This window comes from Artemia franciscana, chromosome 7, assembly GCF_032884065.1.
Source record: "Artemia franciscana chromosome 7, ASM3288406v1, whole genome shotgun sequence".
Lineage (NCBI taxonomy): Eukaryota > Metazoa > Arthropoda > Branchiopoda > Anostraca > Artemiidae > Artemia > Artemia franciscana.
Window position 1 is genome coordinate 61,784,245 of NC_088869.1, and position 21,801 is coordinate 61,806,045.

At 35.3% G+C, this 21,801-nt stretch overlaps 2 protein-coding genes across 3 annotated transcripts in view; both read left to right on the plus strand.

The window, feature by feature from the left end:
- LOC136029572 (glycogen phosphorylase-like) overlaps positions 1 to 21,801 on the plus strand; it is a 302,996-nt gene that overhangs the window by 120,214 nt on the left and 160,981 nt on the right. The gene's annotated exons all lie outside the window — the stretch shown is intronic.
- LOC136029571 (reticulon-1-like) overlaps positions 1 to 21,801 on the plus strand; it is an 82,992-nt gene that overhangs the window by 29,154 nt on the left and 32,037 nt on the right. Inside the window, exons 3-4 of one of the 2 annotated variants that reach the window (XM_065708061.1) lie at positions 1,852 to 2,062; positions 5,448 to 5,483. In XM_065708061.1, coding sequence (XP_065564133.1) covers positions 1,852 to 2,062; positions 5,448 to 5,483 — 247 coding nt within the window. The remainder of the gene's footprint in view (positions 1 to 1,851; positions 2,063 to 5,447; positions 5,484 to 21,801) is intronic. The other variant, XM_065708063.1, reaches the window with a different exon arrangement.

Consider the following 21,801-nt stretch of genomic DNA (forward strand, 5'->3'; position numbering starts at 1 on the left):
ATGTAGAATTTTGTAATTTTTGCCAGAAGACAGATCACGGATGCGTGTTTATTTTATTTATTTTTTTCCAGGGGCGATCGTATCGACCCAGTGGTTCTAGAATTTTGCTAGAGGGCTCATTCGAACGGAAATGAAAAATTATAGTGCCTTTTTTGAGTGACCAAAAAATTGGAGGGAACCTAGGCCCCCTCCCACGCTCATTTTTCCCAAAGTCGTCGGATCAAAATTCTGAGATAGCCATTTATTCAGCATAGCCTAAACGCCTTATAACTATGTCTTTGGGGACGACTTACTCCCCATAGTCTCCGTGGGAGGGGCTGCAAGTTACAAACTTTGATCAGTGTTTGCATATAGTAATGGTTATTGGGAAGTGTACATATGTTTTCAGAGGGAAATTTTTGGTTGGGGGGAGGGGTTGAGAATAGGGGGTAAATTCCATGGAGGAATTTGTTATGGGGGAAGAAAATTTCTATGAAGGGGGCACAGGATTTTCTACCATTATTTGAAAAAAAAATATGAAAAAGTTTTATCAACTGAAAGTAAGGAGCAGCATTAAAACTTAAAACGAATAGAAAATATTGCGCGTATAATGGGTTCACCTCCTCCTAATACCTCACTCTTTACGCTAAAATAATTTTAGTAATTTCAGCTATTTATTCTACGGCCTTTGTGATTCAGGGGTCATTCTGAAGGAATTAGGACAAACTTTCAGCTTTAGTTTAAAGAGCGAGGTATTGACGAGTGGGCGAACCCCCTCATATACGTAATAAAACATAGGAATATAGAAGTTCGTTACGTAAGCTAATTCGTGAGTTACGTATATCTTTTACTATTGAAAACGTTGGTAAGAAACTAAAAATTCTAGTTGCATTTTTAAGTAACCAAAAATCGGAGGGCAACTGGGCCTCCTCCCCCGCTCCTTTTTTCTCAAAATAGTTCCATCAAAACTTTGAGAAAGCCATTTAGCCAAAAAAATAAAATATGCAAATTTCGTTTTAATTATTCATCTGCGGAGAGCCGAAATCAAATCATGGATTAACTCAAAATGTTCAGAAATTAAATGAAAAAAACAGTTTTTTTTCTAACTGAAAGTAAGGAGCGACATTAACACTTGAAACGAACAGAAATTACCCCGTATATGAAAGGGGCTGTTCCCTCCTCAACGCTCTGCTCTTTACGTTAAAGTTTTTTCTGTTTTAAAAAGTAGAGTTGAGAGAAAGAGTCAAACTTTTGCGTAAAGAGCGGGGCGTTGAAGAGGGAACAGCCCCTTTCACATACGAGGTAATTTCTGTTCGTTTCAAGTTTTAATGTCGCTCCTTACTTTCAGTTAGAAAAAAAACTTCTTTGTTTTTTCATTTAATCATTGGAAAGAACTGTGTATCCTGGGCCAATTACAGCTTTAAGATGAGCATCTATAATGATTGTGTTGATATAGAAGGCAAAAGAAAAGTATTTTTGTTTAGTATTGATTTTTCATTTATTTTTTTGTTTACTCAGAAAAAACTAGCTGTTGAAAGGAATTTTTTATGGATTCCAGGGGTGATTTTCAAAAGAAGGAGAAGTCTTATTAAAGAAAAAATTTCCTGCTTGTATTAATGCTTTGTTTCAATTTTAATGGAAAAGTAGTATAGTCTAAGAAATTATTTACTGCTTTACAGCGTGTAGCCTTACACCATTGTCTGTGTATTGAAAATGCGAATAAATTTCTAGTCTGAAGGGGGTTAGTAGCCCCACTTTCATTTGTGTTTATTTCTATTTGTTTTAGGTTTTGATCTTTTTTAAAGTTAATTTTCATCGTAGGCCTGAAGTAAACATATTTCTATTCTTCTATTTTATCCTTACAAATTTTAGATTCCTGATACAACAACCCCTGAAAAGAAGACCGAGAAGCCAGAAATGGAAGAAAAACCTAAAAGTGAAGAAAAACTCAAAAGTGAAGAAAAACCCAAAAGTGAAGAAAAACCCAGAAGTGAAGAAAAGATGGAATATGTTGCTCCAGTTCCCCCTGCACAGATAGAAAAAGGAGAGTATGTTGTAGATCCACTTGCTGTGTTTGTCCCAGGTAATAAATTATAAAACACGTTCAGGCCTGAATAAATTCTCTCTTTGCGTTTCAGAAAAAAGGGGACAGGACACATCCTTGCTTTACTCTGGAGGTGATCCGGAAATATTTTAATTGACTTCCATACAACACTTTGTGCTCTCGTACTGAGCCATAATTAACTTAACGAGTTTGTCAGGGGCACTAGTACTAGTACTTGAGAATCATCCAGAGTGTATCTTGATGGTCAGAGTCGAGAATGTTTTCTTGAAGTCTGTGGAAATGAGGTATAGCTTCTGTCTCCACTCGTTTGTCTCTCCTAACATTATTGGTAGCGCAAAAATGAGATTTGCACAGGAGCGGTTTGGGATTATTCGTCCCTTAAATGCTTGTCAATCATTGACTGGATACAGTAAGAATTATGAGGGTAAGAAACTTTCCTAGTATAGAGAGCAAACGGGTTTTGACGGGAGAGGGGCTCGACTCCCCTCTGGCTAAACATTCTCCTTTTTCCAGGTTTGGGATCGGCTGTGCTTTTGTACAGGTGTAGTTTGTTCATGTACAAAAAAAAAATTAAACTAAAGAATACAAAAATAAACTATTAAGTTGTGGCTTTGACACCTAGACTAATGTTCTTTTTTTACCTGTTGTGGATATTATTTATATTTAAACTGAGATGAAAATGGAAAACAAGGGGCCAATTTTTCTTCCAGACAGTGAAATAAGAGAAAAGAATGTTCCAATAGACATTGCCTATTCTATTTTCTATATATTTAGCATAAATATCTATATAGTAAAATAGATCTATACCCTTTAACATAATTATCTTGACAATTAATGTTATCTAGAAGTGTATTTTTGAAATATTAGCAAGTTCGTCTTGGTGTTTTCTATTCCGCTGTCTCGAAAAGAACTAGCCCCTTTTCTTCCTTCATTTTTATTTCCTTGTTTAAAAGTTCAAATGGCAGTGGCGTCTTTGCAGTTAGATATAATTTCTTATTGCATGTATATTCATTGATCAAAATTAAGATTGACTGCATATCGTCAGTCGGGTATCAAAAGGAAGTATCTATAATTGTAAATTTCAGATTTTAAAACTTTTTTATTTACCCTCTGATAACCGTAAAAGAAAAGACGGATTGGTATGTATTAATTTTACTCATCGATCCATTTTTGTTTCACGGGTATCAGAGTAAAAATTTAAAAAAAAAGTTGTGAGATGTGTGTTTTTTTGTTGTTTTTTTTTTGCTCGTGTGAATATTTAAAATTATGCAGATACGTCATTTTGATACGACTGACAATATTTACAGTGAAGGTATAAGGTGGGTGTTCTTATGAAACGTATTGGGTATGGCAGGTTCATATACAATCCTAATCAAACAGTTCGTGGTAAAGAACTGTAGTAAGGAGCGACCCGGCTCAATAGTAACCAAAACTCTAAAAAATTGATTTTGATATCAATAGCTACATCAAAAGAATCGCATTTTAATGCTGATTTTAAATATATAAGTTTCATCAAGTTTAGTTTTACCCATCAAAAGTTACGAGCCTGAGAAAATTTGCCTTCTTTAGGAAAATAGGGGAAAACACCCCCTAAAAGTAGTAGGATCTTAACGAAAATGACACCATCAGATTCAGCGTATCAGAGAACCCTACTGTAGAAGTTTCAAGCTCCTATCTACAAAAATGTGGAATTTTGTATTTTTTGCCAGAAGACAAATCACGGGTGCGTGTTTTTTTTTTTTTTTTTTTTTTTTCAGGGGTCATCGTATCGACCAAGTGGTCCTAGAATGTTGCAAGAGGGCTCATTCTATCGGAAATGTAAAGTCTAGTGCCCTTTTTAAGTGACTGAAAAAATTGGAGGGCATCTACGCCCCCTCCCACGCTCATTTTTTCCCAAAGTCAACGGATCAAAATTTTGAGATAGCCATTTTGTTCAACATAGTCGAAATCCATAAAAACTATGTCTTTGGGGATGACTTACTCCCCCACAATCCTTGGGGGAGGGGCTGCAAGTTACAAACTTTGACCAGTGTTTACATATAGTAATGGTTATTGGGAAGTGTACAGACGTTTTCAGTGGGATTTTATTTTGTTTGGAGAGGGGGCTATGTTGGAGGATCTTTCCTTGGAGGAATCTGTCATGGCAGAAGAAAAATTAAATGAAAAGGGCGCAGGATGCTCTAGCATTACTATAGGAAAACAATGAAAAATAAACATGAAAACGTTTTTTCAAATGAAAAGAAGAAGTAGCATTGAAACTTAAAACGAACAGAGATTATTACGCATATGAGGGGTTCTTAAAAATACTTTAGCATAAAGAGCGAGGTATTTAGGAGGAGATAAATACCTTGCTCTTTATGCTAAAGTATTTTTAGTAATTTCAACTATTTGTTCTACGGCCTTTCTGATTCAGGGGTCATTCTTAAAGAACTGGGACAAAACTTACGATTTAGTGTAAAGAGCGAGGTATTAACGAGGGTACAAACCCCCTCGTATACATATTAAAAATATAAGGTTATGAAAGTTTGTTACGTAAGTTAATTCTTAAGTTACGTATATTTTTTACTAATAAAAACGTTCGTTAAAATTAAAAGTTCTAGTTGCCTTTTTAAGTAACCGAAAAATTGGAGGGCAACTAGGCCTCCTTCTCCACCCCTTATTTCTCAAAATCGTCTGATCAAAACTAAGAGAAAGCCATTTAGCAAAGAAAAAAGAATTAATATACAAATTTCATTTTAATAATTTAGGTGCGGAGAGCCAAAACCAAACATGCATTAATTCAAAAACGTTCAGAAATTAAATAAAAAAAAATAATTTTTTTAGCTGAAAGTAAGGAGCGATATTAAAACTTAAAACGAACAGAAATTACTCCGTATATGAAATGAGTTGTCCCCTCCGCAATCCCTCGCTCTTTACGCTAAAGTTTGACTCTTTGCCACAATTCTACTTTAAAAAAAAAATAAAAGCTTTAGCGTAAAGAGCGAGGGATTGCGGAGGGGACAACTCATTTCATATACGGAGTCATTTCTGTTCGTTTTAAGTTTTAATGTTGCTCCTTACTTTCAGCTAAAAAAAATATTTTTTTTTATTTAATTTAACAAGAGATGCACCTACTCTTCTTTCTTTCAAAAAAAGAAAAAAAAACCTGTTAGGAATTTAAGGCCTGAATAGTCAAGAAATGGTCCATATTTTTGGTTCCAATTTTTAAGTTATTGAAGTTGCAAATTTGAAGTTACTGATCCAATCAGTAAAAATTGATTTTATACATTACCTGTTAGTTTTATAATTGCTTTTGGTATATTGTATTTGAAGACACATTGCTTTTTATTAATTCAGCTAATCAGCTTTGATTTTTTCGTTTAACTTTGGATATGGGCTAATGCTGCTTCTTTACTCTTTTAAGGGACATGGTTCAACCCACGGAACTTGCACCCTATTGGTGAGCATCTTTTATTTGCTTTTTCTTTAATTTGATATAGGTTAAGCTTATTGGGCAATACACATGTGCACACGGGGGATGAGCGAAATCCCCTCCCCTGAGATTGGTCTGTAAATACCCGTCTCTTCTTTTGTACAAAAATTGAAAGATGATTTCCGAAAATGCATATAGATATGGCACTGTCAGTTTTGTAATCCATGTTCTTTTTTTTAAATCACATGATATTGCAAGCCTTTTTGCTGTTTAGACGTTGCTTCACTCTGGCTCCCTGCTAGAAGTAACAGGGTATGAAATTGGGTAAGAGACTAAGGGTATGAAGAATAGTTGAGTAAAACTTTGATGATGCATTATTCTATTGGACATCCTTGATTAACCTTTGATGGAAAATCATCGCTGTGTACTGCTGCAACATCCATAATTGCACGTCTTGATTCCTGATAGTTGCATCACATACGAGTCCAAGAAGACTTCCATGACTAGACATGTTGTCTGGCAATGCACTTGCCTAAGCATTGAGGTTGAGCCAGATGTACATCTTAATGATGCATTTAAGTGCAGGTGATAAACATAATGCAAAGGTGGCTTTCTAATTGGCTAACTTTGAAATCAATTGGCTGACACGTAGCTCTATAAAATAATTGGCTGACGCGTAGCTCTAGACTCTATAACTAGCTGCTATTGTAGACAAGCACTGATTTTTACATGTGAACGGGAACTGCCTGGATTTAGATGTCTGGACAGACATGTGTCTAGGCATGCAAGTTTAGCAAGATACACATTTTAACGCCACTTAACGGAATGTCAGAAATAGAATATAAATAAGCTACCAATAGTAGATATGTTAACCAGGACATATTTACACAATTTGTTGCTTTTGACGCTGTTTTGAGTCAGCACAATTGGTAAATAAAAAACATGGTTGTCAATTAGTTTTCTTTTTTTGTGTGTGTGGGGGGGGGGTCTTGAAAATAAATCCATAGTGAAATGTGATGTTAAAGACAAAGAAGCGCGATAGCATTTGATGCGTTTGTTGACCCTATTGACTTTCACTATAGTTGTGCGAGTTCAACCCTTTTTTAAGTGAAAGTACGAGTTAGTTGAAAGAAATACCTGGCGAAGATGTACGCCACTAGTTGGCAGTACTGGATCTTTGCCATATATAGTTTTAAATAATGATCGAGCCATATTATTGCATTTAGAGCAGGTTTTCTGTAACCTCTTAATCTACTTAGCACCATTACGAACTTTTTTTTATGATTAATATTTATGTTTGACCTCTATATATATGTATAAAGCGATTTTTTTTGTACGTGTATGAATAATTAAACAGTTAAATTTGGAAGATTATTCTTATTCCCTAAAATGATATTAAATTGTGAATATTGATATTGACTATTAAAATCTTTAAAATGTTTTCGAGCAAGAAGGAGAAAAAAAATGACACTATATGAGTATCAAGCAGAGTGAGATGTCAAAGTCAAGAAAAGTGAGCTTTTTGTAGTGAATAAAAGAAACACAAGAGAATAGACAGTTTTAAGTAGAACATCAGAAATTATAAGAAAGTATAGTGCAGAGTAAAATAAAATGAGTAAAGTGAAAGTATAGTCAGAATAAAAGAAACACAAGAGAATAGACAGTTTTAAGTAGAACATCAGAAATTATAAGAAAGTATAGTGTAGAGTAAAATAAAATGAGTAAAGTGAAAGTATAGTCAGAATAAAAGAAACACGAGAGAATAGACAGTTTTAAGTAGAACATCAGAAATTATAAGAAAGTATAGTGCAGAGTAAAATAAAATGAAATGTAAAATAAAATGAGTAAAGTGAAAGTATAGTCAGAATAAAAGAAACACAAGAGAATAGACAGTTTTAAGTAGAACATCAGAAATTATAAGAAAGTATAGTGCAGAGTAAAATAAAATGAGTAAAGTGAAAGTATAGTCAGAATAAAAGAAACACAAGAGAATAGACAGTTTTAAGTAGAACATCAGAAATTATAAGAAAGTATAGTGCAGAGTAAAATAAAATGAAATGTAAAATAAAATGAGTAAAGTGAAAGTATAGTCAGAATAAAAGAAACACAAGAGAATAGACAGTTTTAAGTAGAACATCAGAAATTATAAGAAAGTATAGTGCAGAGTAAAATAAAATGAAATGTAAAATAAAATGAGTAAAGTGAAAGTATAGTCAGAATAAAAGAAACACAAGAGAATAGACAGTTTTAAGTAGAACATCAGAAATTATAAGAAAGTATAGTGCTGAGTAAAATAAAATGAAATGTAAAACAAAATGAGTAAAGTGAAAGTATAGTCAGAATAAAAGAAACACAAGAGAATAGACAGTTTTAAGTAGAACATCAGAAATTATAAGAAAGTATAGTGCTGATAATGCTTAGTAAAAACGATCGACTATTTTGTCGTTAATTATTTTAGCACTTCTTGGTTATAATTTTGAGATGACTATTTACTCAAAAGAAGGTTATATCTCTTCTAACCATCTCAATGTCTACAAATAAGGCAAATTGAAAAAGCTGGAAAGGGTCGTCTCCTTCAACTGTCGTATGCATAAATTAAGTTTAATAAAAAATGTTTTCTACAATTTGTGAATGGCTTACCAAGAAGTTGAATCCGCATGCCTTCTGCTCCACCATTTTAGAAGTGGTCTAAAGTTGCTGTTTTCTGATGGCAGCTAACACCAAAATTACCATAGAGCAAAATACTGTGGAGAATATCAGATTTTAACGGATGAATTGTTCATTATTAGTCTATGAGCTTTGTACGTACATGATAGGGAAGGGGCGTCAGCGCTGCCTCTCAAGCTAGCATCTCCAAAATGGTAAAATTTGCTGTTTTCTGATGGCAGCTGACACGAAAATTACCATAGAGCAAAATACTGTGGAGAATATCAGATTTTAAAGGATGAATTGTCCATTATTAGCCTATGGGTTTGTATGTACATGAATGGGAAGGGGCGTCAGTGCTGCCTCTCAAGCTAGCATCTCTAAAATAGTATCGATATTTTGTATAATTAATTTAAAAAAAGCTTTCCACAAGACATGTTTTTTCAAAGAAAAGTAAAGAGCTCCATTAAGCCAAGAGTGAGCAAAAATAAGTTCAAATAATTTTCCAAGCTCAAAACAACCACAAATAAAAAAAAATGAAACTCAAAACGAACAGAAATTACAATAAATAACCCTTATGTCTTCTCAAGACCAGAACACAATTTACGCTTTACTGAAAAAAACTAACAAACAAATGATATTGGATGGTCAATTAAATTGACATATACTGACATTTCTTCGTTAAGGTTTTGATAATTTTTAATCATGAAAGTAAAAAAGGTGAAAACATTTCAAACGTATTTTGTTTTCAGTAAAGTGCAAACTGTGTTCTGGTCTTGAGAAGGCATAGGGGTTATCAGCCCTACTCTTGTTGATTTTTGCTCGTTTTGAGTTTGACTCGACCATTTATTGTAATATCTGTTCGGTTTGATTTTCATTTATTTATTGGTAGTGATTTGTGGTAGCTTTATGCTCGGAAGATTATTTGACTTTATTTTTGCTCATGTGCAAGAGGATGACTTTTCCCTTCATATATCTTGTAAAAAACATTTTACAGAAGTAACAAGAAAGTGAAAACATTTTAAACATATTTTGTTTTCAGTAAAGTTCCGGTCTTGAGAAGGCTTTGTTATTTATTGTATGATCAAAATATACAAAACACGTTAAAATGTTTTAATTTTTAACTTAAATAGATTTGAAACAATTAAAACTTTAATGAATATACATCAGTATATGTATGCTAAACTGAGAATCCACAGCATTTTTTTCAGTAAGTACAAATTATATTCTGGTATTAAGAAGGTATAAGGGGGTTGTCAAAGACATAATTTCCAGACCTTTCAACTACACTGAACAAAATGGCTGTCTCAAAATTTTGATTAGATGTGTTTTGGGAATGGATTGGTGTAGGAGAGGGGGCTTGATGCCCTACAATCTCTTTGACTATCAAAAGGACAAGAGCCCTTTCCATTTCCAATCAAATAAGCCTTTTTCTATCCATTACAGGAAAATACGAGGTTTCAAGGGGTGGGGGTTATCCGCCCTCAGATCACTCTGAATCTTAAAAGAGCATTAGACTTTCTGATTACCAATCCAACGAGCCCCCTCCGAATTTTATACGATCACCCTCTATATATGCCTTATAGGATCCCGGGGCATAACATACCTTCCCTGAGGGCTGGAGGGGGGGTGCCATCCCCAAAGACATAGTTTCCGATCCTTTCAATTACGTTGAACAAAATGGCTATCTCAAAATTTTGATTGGATGGGTTTGGGGAAATATTGGGCGAGGGAGGGAGGGCTATTTGCCCTCCAATCAGTTTCTATTAAAAAGGGCACTTGCCCTTTCCATTTCCAATCGAATGAGCTGATTCGAAGTTTCTACCACCACAAATGGTCATCTCAAAATTTTTATCAGATGCATTTCGGAAAAATACGAGGTGTGGTGGGGGTTATCTACGTTCTGATCACTCTGAATCTCAAAAAGAGGACTAGAACTTCTGATAACGAATCCAATTAATTAAAAAAAGGAAACAATTAAGCACCAGGAATAGATGCAATTTCATCAGAAATTACAAGGCGAGTCATATTTAATTTCTGGACGTTTTTGAATCAATGCATGTTTTGATTTTGGCTCTCCGCAGAGGAATAATTAAAACAAAATTTGCATTTTTTTTGGCTAAATGGCTTTCTCATAATTTTGATCGAATGATTTAACCCCTACAAAAACTAGAAGAATGTATGGGAACAAGAGGCACTTTTTGATGATTGAAAAATTATCGATCTATTTCTCTTGCACAAAAAACTAAATGAATATCTGCGCAAAAATTACTGAGGGATATCTCTCATAAGTATTGCTTTCAAAATATTTGCATTGTTTTTCTCAACCGTTTCAGCGAAATGTCAAAGAAATGACCATGCGCGCAAACAAGCTGGCGTTTTGACCTAGACTTGGCTTGATCAACCCGCTCTTTACGATTCGACAGAACTTTGAGGGTCGTAAGGAACATAATCAGATCACTGTGGCCAATCTTCATTAGTTTTAAAATAACTTTTGACTAACTTTAACTTTTGACACCGAAATTTGAATGCGGTGCCAGCGAAAATATAACATCGGTGCATTAAGTAAGAAACATCGGTGAACTTGGTTTGGTTATGTGTGTAGGAATCCAGGTCCTTGACACCAGACAGGTATTAAACTGCAAACTCTTGACTCATTGGTTCATATCTGTTTCAATACACTCAAGACTGTCCTGGAGCCGACTGGAATCTGGAGCCAAGAATTGGATTATTATGCTGATTTTAAATATATAAGTTTCATCAAGTCTAGTCTTACCCATCAAAAGTTACGAGCCTGAAAAAAATTGCCTTTTTTTCGAAAAGAGGGGGAAATACCCCTAAAAGTCTTAGAATATTAATGAAAATTACACCATCAGATTCAGCGTATCAGAGAACCAAACTGTAGAGGTTTTAAGCTCCTATCTGCAAAAATGTCGAATTTTGTATTTTTTGCCAGAAGAAAGATCACGGATGCGTGTTTGTTTGTTTGTTTGTTTTTCATTGGTGATCGTATCGACCCAGTGGTCCTAGAATGTCGCAAGAGGGCTCATTCTAACGGAAATTAAAAGTTCTGGTGCCCTTTTAAGTAACCAAAAAATTGGAGGTCAACTAGTCCCCTCCCAGGCTCATTTTTTTCCCAAAGTCACATGATCAAAATTTTGAGATAGCCATTTTGTTCAGCATAGTCGAAAAATCTAATAACTATGTTTTTGAGGAAGACTTAATCCCCCAAAGTCCCTGTCCCCCAAAATCCCCGAAGGGCTGCAAGTTATGAACTTTGCCCATAGTATTGGTTATTGGGAAGTATACAGAATTTTTCACGGGGAATTTTTTGGTGGGAGGGGGTTACGTGGAGGATCTTTCCATGGAGGAATTTATCATGGTGGTAAAGAATTTACTTGAAGGGGGCGCTGGATTTTCCAGCATTATTTAAAAAAATGAGAAATTAAATTAAAAACAAGTTTTTTCAACTGAAAGTAAGGAGCAACATTAAAACTTAAAATGAACACAAATTATTACGTATATGAGGGGGCTCGTCCCCTCCTCAGTACCTCGCTCTTTACGCTAAAGTATTTTGGGTAATTTCAAAAGAGTTACTTATTTTCATTAAACGGCTTTTGTGATTCAGGGGTCATTCTTAAAGAATTGAAAAGAAATTCGAACTTTAGTGGAAAGAGTGAGGCATTGAAGTTTGGGCAAACTCCCTCATGTACGTAATAAAAATTTACGAATATAGAAGTTAATTTGTAAGTTACGTATATTTATTACTAATAAAGACGTTCGTAAATAAAATTAAAAGTTCTGTTGGCCTTTTTAAGTAACCAAAAAATTGGAGGGCAACTAAGCCCTCTCCTTGCTGCTTTTTTCTCAAATCGTCTGATCAAAACTTTGACAAAGCCATTTAGCCAAAAAAGTAAAATTATTATGCAAATTTTGTTTTATCTATTCATGTATGGTGAGCCAAAATTAAAACCTGTATTAATTCAAAAACGTTCAGAAATTAAATAAACATTTTTTTTTTACTGAAAGTAAGGAGCGACATTAAAACTTAAAACGAACAGAAAATTTTTCGTATATGAAATGGGCTATCCCCTCCTCAACGTCCCACTCTTTACGCTAAAGTTTGGCTCTCTCACAACTACTTTTTAAAATAAAAAAATTAAAAATAGTGTGAAGAACGGGGCGTTGAGGAGGGGACAGCCCATTTCATATACGGAATAATTTCTGTTCGTTTTAAGTTTTATTGTCGATCCTTACTTTCAGCGAATTTTTTTTATTTTATGAATTAGGAGAAAACAAAATTTGTTGTCCATTGTTGTGTTGGATTCACAGATTGTCGAATCCTTATAATTAATTCAAAACCAGTTGAGGTCTTAATGAGTATTTCAAAGAAATGTGGCATGGCACGTAAGTGGTAATTCATTTGCTAGTGTTACTGAAAAAAAAAGAGGAAAGCCGGTGAAAGCAGATTATCAGAAAATTCTTACAGCTGCTCTTCGTTTGCGCAAAACTCGTTTCTAAGGTGTTGCTTTATGTGTGCTTGATATATAACTCTGGTTGAAATAAGTTAAAATAACTTTCAAAACAGTCTTACTGCTTTTACATGACACAGTTCTAAAAGGCAGATTACAACAGCTTATGAATGCAATTCCTCTGTGAATTTTGTCTGTTTTTCCCGGACATCGTAGAGAATTTGTCTTCGTTACTATTGAGAGGGTATTAAGGAAGACGTAGCCGCATCAATCAATATTAGCTGCATTTATTCAGAAGGTGGCTCTCAATATTCTTAATGGAAAGCGAAAAACTGAGGAACGGGCTTCATTTTTTTGTTATTACCTAGCAGTTGTTTAAACAAAGAAATTTTTTCGGGATCAGAGCTGCAGAAAAAATTGTTTTGATGCCAAAAGCTGACGATGATACCAAGTTTCGCCAACTTTTATTTCGTTTTTAGCGAAAAATCGATTTAATTAATCGGTCGAACAAATTTGATATTTTGACTATTATTAACAAGAAGTTCTTCATACAAAAGACGGTTTTTTCCCTCAGAGATACTTAGTGTCTCGATCACCAATTAAGATACGTGAAAAGGAATTATACTGATCGATATGACGTTTTGAGATTGAGAGTGTAAGTGGAAAGAGAAAGAGATTAGACAGATTAATTCCGTTTGTTTTTGTTTATATTCCTTTATCTATCATTATTCCTCTATTTTCATCAATTCACCAAAAAAGGTTAAATAAACATAGCCACTACTAGAAGCTTAAATTGTCTATATGTTGTAACTCAATCAATTCACATATCAACAACATCAAAGAAGAAGAAAAAAAAAAGTTTAACCAGGATTTCCAGAACGAATCTGATCTCACCCTGTAGCTCGAGTAACGAAAAACTTTTGCCTTGTAATTTTAAATAAAGAAACTGATTCAGGGTCTCCTAATGCTGTCCAGGAGGCTACTCCAGAGGGAAATTTCTGAAAATGTCGTCGTGACATTTCAACAACAACAAGTGCTCAGTGTATTTTAAACTACCATGATGATGCATTGTTCTAGTAGTCTCTCCAATATTAGGAAAGTTGTTGTTATGCAATTTAGAAGCCAGTATATTTCTAAGTCTGAAACTAACCTGAAGTGCGGCTGCTCCAACACTCTGGGATCAATATATCCTCTAATAGATTTTAGTCTAGGAATCAAGTTTCTATGTGGTTTATGTGGACGAGAGAGTTTTAGGATTAAGACTGATAACAAGTAATCTGTCTTTCAACGTTTTTACGAAACTCGACAAGAATTGTTCAATCGCTAGGTCGATTGTTTAGCTTACATTTACGTATTCTATCCTTGAACTCTATTGCCAGCTTTATAATCTAGTTTGTTTTTTTTTTATAATATCAGCAATATTTGGTAGAGACAAGTTAAGCCGTCCTGGCCGAGTGGGTACCCAATTCTTCAGTTTGGGACGGGGGTCATTGGCGTGACTCTGTAAGCTTAGCCAGAGTCGACCCAGCTCTAAATGGGTACCTGGAGAAATCTGGGGAAGGTAAACAGGAAGGGTGTGCGAAAGCACAGGATGGCTGGCCCCCAACCCCCCATTGCACTTCCTGGCTGAAGGGCTAAGAAACGGAGATCAGCACCGCCGGTACGGACTGTAAAGTCTAATGCCGTATCCTTTTTTTCTTTTCTTTTTACAAGTTAATTAAACTGTATTCTGAAGTAAATTATGCTCAAGTCATACCATATTCTCACTTGTGGATGAAAAACTAAGAAAATGTGCTTTTAGCACAAATGAATGGGTTAACGTCATACACGGAAAATTGATAGGGCGAGAAACTCGTCTGAAAAGCTTATCTCAACACTAAATTATTCCCAACTATTGCCTATATTTTGCCAGATTCATCTCATAGAATGGAAGCTGCTGCTCCTACCTTCATTTTTTCAAAAAGTTATGCTTTAAATCTCATTGGTTAAACTAATAAAATTGATTCTTGAAAGCTAGTACATATTTGACTCGAAAAGTTTTCAAAATAGTAAATTCTACCTCTCTAGTAACATGTTTTTGTCTAATTGATAATTTTGTATAATTGATACCGAGTCCGTTGATTTTTCAATTAAAGTCAAGGTTGGGTTAGACCCATTTTAGACCCTGTTGATCTTGAGGTAGTTTATTTTATTTTGATCCATTTTGGCATGAAATATGGTTTTGTATTCAAAATGGTGAATTCTACCTCTCCAGTAACATGTTTTTGATGTTGTCTAATTGATACTGTTTTTTACTTTAAAAATTATGCTTATAGTTAAAAAGTCTGTAGGTAAAAGAATTATCTTACCCACCAAATGTATTAGATTATTTAATTCATTCTTTTCTCGCTAAAATAATTTTAACAGAAGTCCAGTTAAAATAAAACAATGTATCCTAGGTAAATATACAAACATAACAGTTTTTATGAAACATCTGTCTTATCGTTGGTTTTAGTTATAATTTTCCCGTATTTTATTGTGTTTAAATTTATATTTGTTTATTTGTTTTTCTTTGTATAAATCACATCAGAAGTAAAATTATTGTATGTAGCCGTTTAATATTGATTAAACGTACTTGCATTTTCTTATAAACCAAATTATTATTTTGATACGTCAAGATTCTTTGAGGCAGCAATTACATTGATTATTAGATCTTGCATATTTTTTGTCATCAAACGGCTCCTGAGAGCAATATATTCCAAAATCTTAAATCAAGGGTGCGAGGGAGGGGGTCTCCTGAACGTAATTCAAATAAATCTTCCATGGAAAAAGCAGATTAAATGTACATACTGGGTCAAGTGATTAATTTATGCAGAATACTCAAGCAATGATAGGAGCATCAAAATAATTATTTCTCACATAGATCTGATATTGTAATGCTGAGTTAAAATTCCCCCTGGCAAATTACGGCTTGAAATATACGGTTTACTGGCATATACGGTTTGAAATATGGTATTTTTAAGGGGGTGGGGGGTTGTACCGATAAAAAATTGGCTCCTCTATCGTTATGTTTCGCCGCTTTGGCCCTGTAACTAGTTCAATTGTAGACCTTCTAGGGGAGTATATGCTTCTAAAACCGCCTCATACGTCTAACCCTGATCCGTGTTATAATTATTTTATGTTACAAAGACGCCGCTCTGATATTTTGACGACAATTTTCTAATGAATAGGTGTAATGGTAATAAATTAAAGCACGTTAAATGTTTTATTGGTAGTAATATCTTTATTAAAATGACTATAACTCGGTTTAAAGAGATCAGAGGACAAAAGGGAGCAAATGGATCTAGGTATCAAGGTAAAGTTTTTTAGTCTCTTCCTTTTTTCAATGGGAGGGGGCATTATCCGCTGGTGAAACCCGTCGTTTAATATACCGGATAGTTGCAGCACCCATCAATCTTGGCAATTGCATATTTTACCTTGTGAAGCAATTGAAACTTACTTAAGGAATATAGTCTTCTGGCCTTTGACAAGAATTAAACAAAAAAACAAGTTTTTTTAAATGAAAGTAAGGAGCAACATTAAAACTTAAAACGAACAAAAATTACTCCGTATATGAAAGGGGCTTTTCCTCCTCCACGCCCCGCTCTTTACGCTAAAGTTTGACTCTTTCTCTTAACTCTACATTTTAAACAGTAAAAAACTTTAGCGTAAAGAGCGGGGCTTTGAGGAGGAAAAGCCCCTTTCATATACGGAGTAATTTTTGTTCGTTTTAAGTTTTAATGTCGCTCCTTACTTTTCATTTAAAACAACTTGTTTTTTTGTTTAATTTCTGGACGTTTTTTAATTAATGCATTTTTTTATCTTGGCTCTCCACGCATAAATAATTAAAATGGAAATTTGTATATTAATTTCTTGGGGGGCTAAATGGCTTTTCATAGTTTTAATCGGAAGATTTTGAAAAAAGGAGCGAGAGAGGAGGCCTAGTTGTCCTCCTATTTTTGATTACTTAAAAAGGCAACTATAACTTTTAATTTTTACAAACCTTTTCATAAGGTAAAAAATATACGTAACTTACGAATTAACTTATGTAGCGAACTTCTATATTCGTATGTTTTTATTGCGTATATGAGGGGGCTCACCCTCGTCGATACCTCGCTCTTTACACTAAAGCTTAAATTTTGTCCCAATTCCTTAAGAATGACCCCTGAATCACAAAGGCCGTAGAATAAATAGTTGAAATTACTAAAAATACTTTAGCGTAAAGAGCGAGGTATTACGAGGAGGTAAACCCCTTATATGCGTAATAATTTCTGTTCGTTTTAAGTTTTAATTCTGCTCCTCACTTTCAGTAGAAAAAACTCTTCATATTTATTTTCTCATTGTTTTTTTTTTTTATAATGCTAGAAAATCCTGCGCCCCCTCCATTGAAAGTCTCTTCCCCAATAAAATGTTCCTCCATTGAAAGATCCTCCCACGTAACCCCCCCCCTTTCAACTCTCCCCAAACCAAAAAAATCCCCCTGAAAACGTCTGTACACTTCCCAGTAACCATTACTATATGTAAACACAGGTCAAAGGTTATAACTTGCAGCCCCTCCCACGGCGACTGCGGGGGAGTAAGTCGTCCCCAAAGACATAGTTATTAGGTTATTCGATTATGGTGAATAAAATGGCTATCTCAGAATTTTGATCCGGTGACATTGGGGAATAAATGAGCGTGGGAGGGGGCCTAGGTGCCCTCCAGTTTTTTGGTCACTTAAAAAGGGCACTAGAACTTTTAATTTCCGTTAGAATGAGCCCTTTTGCGACATTCTTGGACCACTGAGTCGATACGATCACCCCTGGAAAAAAAACACGCATCCGTGATTTGTCTTCTGGCAAAAAATGCTAAATTCCACATTTTTGTAGAAAGGGGCTTGAAACTTCTACAGTAAGGTTCTCTGATACGCTGAATCTGATGGTGTGATTTTCGTTAAGGGGGTGACTTTTAGGGGGTATTTCCCCCTATGTTCTAAAATGAGGCAAATCTTCTCAGGCTCGTAACTTTTGACGGGTAAGACTAATCTTGATGAAACTTATATTTAAAATCAGCATTAAAATGCAAATCTTTTGATGTAACTATTGGCATAAAAATTCCATTTTTCAGAGTTTTGGTTACTATTGAGTCGGGTCGTTTGTTTGGTAATTTTCATTAGAGGATTCTAAACTAGCGTAGAGACTTTAAATAAAAGTGATTGGCGGGGCCTTAAGATGGCGTCTTAAAAGTTAAGTTTGCGATACTGTTTAAATTTTATCTCCCATTGGCTACCAATGAATTCAAAAAGAGAACTATCACAGAAATGTTTCATTTTAAGAAAAATAACTTTTTTTGAAGAGCAAGTATGGAGTATTCACTTTTTCATCGATTCCAAAAATACTGTTAAAACTTCTCAGTCCATAAATCCAAACGTTAAATTTAACCGTATTTCTTGTCCGATTCGTTACTGAAGGCTACTTAACGTCAAAGGAAAAGGGCCAAGTACTATTTTGGAAGCCTCTCTATTTACAGAGTCTAACCTCACTAGGCTCAACAAAAAAAAATGATGGTTTGTCTCTTACCAACATTTGAGATATTATAAAGGAAACTCTCCAGTCCACAAGAATGTGGGAACATTGACAAAAATTGTCTGCCTTGATTCTAGTATACTGATTAGAAAAGTGCTGGTGTTTCTAGTGTGAACTGCTTTAGAACTGGACTTTATAGAATTGAGATTATGAGTGCTGTGGAAGCAGTTATGAAGATGCCTTTTAATTTGAAATTTTTCAGTAGAGAAAATCGTAAGTATAAAGTAGTATAAGAATCCTTTTATTGAATTTGGCTAATATTACTTTCTGAATTATTGCTTTGGGAATTATTTTAATTGAAGTATTATTTCTGTTCCTATTGTTTATGGAATTATTATTAGCTTCCCCTCCTGTTTATCTTATTTTTTGATGCTTTTGGCTGATCAAAAATTGTCTGTTTTTGAAGCAAATTCACATAGCAAAATTGTCTTGATGGTTTTTTTTTAAGCTTCTACCTGCCTTTGAGCTGAACTGAGTTTAATCTGGCCGAGTCCGGGGACACTGGCGAAAATGGGTTTCACTAATGTTAAGCTTTTCACAACAGTCCGCCTTACTTGAGCATAAAATTTCTCCAAGACTACACTGGGTAGAAAATCCTTATTTTTTGCTTCTTCTTTTTTAGTTTCTAGCCTCGGTGTTTAGATTATCTTTTTATAGACGATTTTGTTTGTCTCATATTCCTATTAGTTTTTATGGCACTTGGTATTAACCAAGTGACATACAGCAATCGCCAATTCTGTCGGTCTGTCTGTCTGTCGGTCCCGGTTTTGCTACTTTAGGCAATTCCAGGTAAGCTAGGACGATGAAATTTGACAAGTGTATCAGGGACCGGACCAGATTAAATTAGAAATAGTCGTTTTCCCGATTTGACCATATGGGTGGATTGGGGGGGGGCGGTTAGTTCGCAAAAAATAGAAAAAATGAAGTATTTTTAACTTATGAGCGGGTAATTGGATCTTAATGAAATTTGATGTTTCGAATGATATTGTGTCTCGGAGCTCTTATTTTAAATTCCGACCGGATCTGATGACATTGGGGGGAGTTGGAGGGGGAAACCTAAAGTCCCGGTTTTGCTTCTTTAGGCACTTACAGGTAAGCTAGGACGATGAAATTTGGCAAGCATATCAGGGACCAGACCAGATTAAATTAGAAATAGTCTTTTTCCCGATTTGACAATCTGGAGGGGGGAGTGGGGGCCGGTTAATTCGGAAAAAAATAGAAAAAATGAAGTATTTTTAACTTATGAGCGGGTGATTGGATCTTAATGAAATTTGATGTTTGGAATGATATTGTGTCTCAGAGCTCTTATTTTAAATCCCGACAGGTTCTGATGACATTGGGGGGAGTTGGAGGGGGGGGGAACATAAAATCTTGGAAAACACGTAGAGTGGAGGGATCGAGATGAAACTTGATGGGAAAAATAAGCGCAAGTCCCAGATACATGATTGACATAATCGGAACTGATTCGCTCTCTTTTGGGTAGTTGGGGGGGGGGGGGGGGGGTAATTCTAAAAAATTAGAAAAAATGAGGTATTTTCAACTTACGAACGGGTGATCGGATCTCAATGAAATTTGATGTTTAGAAGGATATCGTGTCTTAGAGTTCTTATTTTTTAATCCCGACCGGATCTTGTGACGGGGGCGGGGAGTTGGGAGGGGGAAACCTAAAACATGGAAAACACTTAGAGTGGAGGGATCGGGATGAAACTTGGTGGGAAAAATAAGCACAAGTCCTAGATACATAATTGACATAACCGGAACGGATCTTCTCTATTTTGGGGAGTTGGGGGGGGGGGGGGATAGTGTTAATTCTGAAAAAATGAGGTATTTGTAACTTACGAAGGAGTGATCGAATCTCAATGAAATTTGGAAGGATATCGTGTCTCAGAGCTCTTATTTTAAATCCCGACTGGATCTGGTGACATTGGGGGAATTGAGGGGGGGCTAAAATCTTGGAAAACGCTTAGAGTGGAGAAATCGGGATGAAACTTGGTGGGAAAAATAAGCACAAGTCCTAGATACGTGATGGACATAACCGTAACGGGTCCGTTCTCTTTGGGGGAGTTGGGGAGGGTTAATTCTGCACAAAATAGAAAAATGAGGTATTTTTAACTTACGAAGGAGTGATCGAATCTTAATGAAATTTGAAGTTTGGAAGTATATCGTGTCTCAGAGCTCTTATTTTTAATCCTGACTGGATCCGGTGACATTGGGGGGAATTGAGGGGTGACCTAAAATTTTGAAAACGCTTAGAGTGGAGGGATCGGGATGAAACTTGGTGGGAAAAATAAGCACAAGGCCTAGATACGTGATTGACATAACCGGGACGGATCTGCTCTCTTTGGGGGAGTGGGGGCGAGGGTTAATTCTGAAAGATTAGAAAAATGAGGTATTTTTAACTTACGGGTTAAGAAGAAACATGTTTGAGAAGGAAGCATTATAAGAATACAGTATGCATAACAATTGTAGCCAACAGATTTTGCATAGAACTCCCTATATTTCACCCCCCCCCCTTAATGTGTAAATAAACAGTCGGAATTATATATTTCCCCTCCATTCTCCCAATGCGTCTCTCTTGTTTCATACCTTGTACTTATTAATTGAATTAACTGTTTAAAAGAAGAACCGGAAAACAAGTGATGGGTGACAGAATGCATTGGTTTTATATAATTTGGACTATATATTTGCTTTTTAGGGGAAGGTGGGTTGGCGGTAAAGTATAGGGGGATCCATGCAAAACTTGTTAGCTGCAGCTATTGTGCGTATTATGAAATGTTTTCTTAACATGTTTCCTTCTCTAGAATTATACCCCTAAGCTGTAACTATTGCTGACGAAATTGGAATTCCCTAAGAAGCAAAGTCCTGCGGATGTAACTGTTCCAGTCATCTATGCAGTCAGCACAGTGAAGGGAAAATATTTTTTACACTGTGACAGTCATCAATGATGATTTTACATTCATGAACTTAGCTATTGACTTTTAATTAGTTCCCATGTCCTTTGGGCACAGACAACGCGGACCTCAGTTACTGCTCACCTGTTTCAAAGGCCGCCTTTTCAAACGCGCAATTTAAATACGTATTAAAAACGTGTTCCATGAATTTGATGACCAGGTCATTCAAAGAATATATGTCAAAAGATAAGGATAAAATTGTAACTGAAATGTATGAAAAAATTCCTACCTATAAAGAACGGTATCGATAATTCAAAAGGGCAAGGTAATCATTTTTGATATTATTCTAAAGTCGGGTGTTGAATATTTCGATAGCCTTGCAGACTCAAAGGACTTCAGGTACATACACAGGCTCTTGGTTCGTTTCTTAGGGGGGGGGGTGATTAACTTAAAAAAACAACGAAAATTGGTTCTATTAGTCTGTGGCCTTTTGAAAGAAAATTACTGGTACTTATGTATTATACCTAACACACTCAAGAAGTGTAGTTACGTTTTAATTAAATGTCTAAGATACGTGACTGACATAACCGGATCTGCTCTCTTTGGTGGAGTTGGGGGGGGGGTAATTTTGAAAATTGAAGTATTTGTAACTTACGAAAGGGTGACCAGATCTTAATGAAATTTGATATTTAGAAGGATCTTGTGCTTTAAAGCTGTAATTTTAAATTCCGACTAGATCCTGTGGCATTGGTGG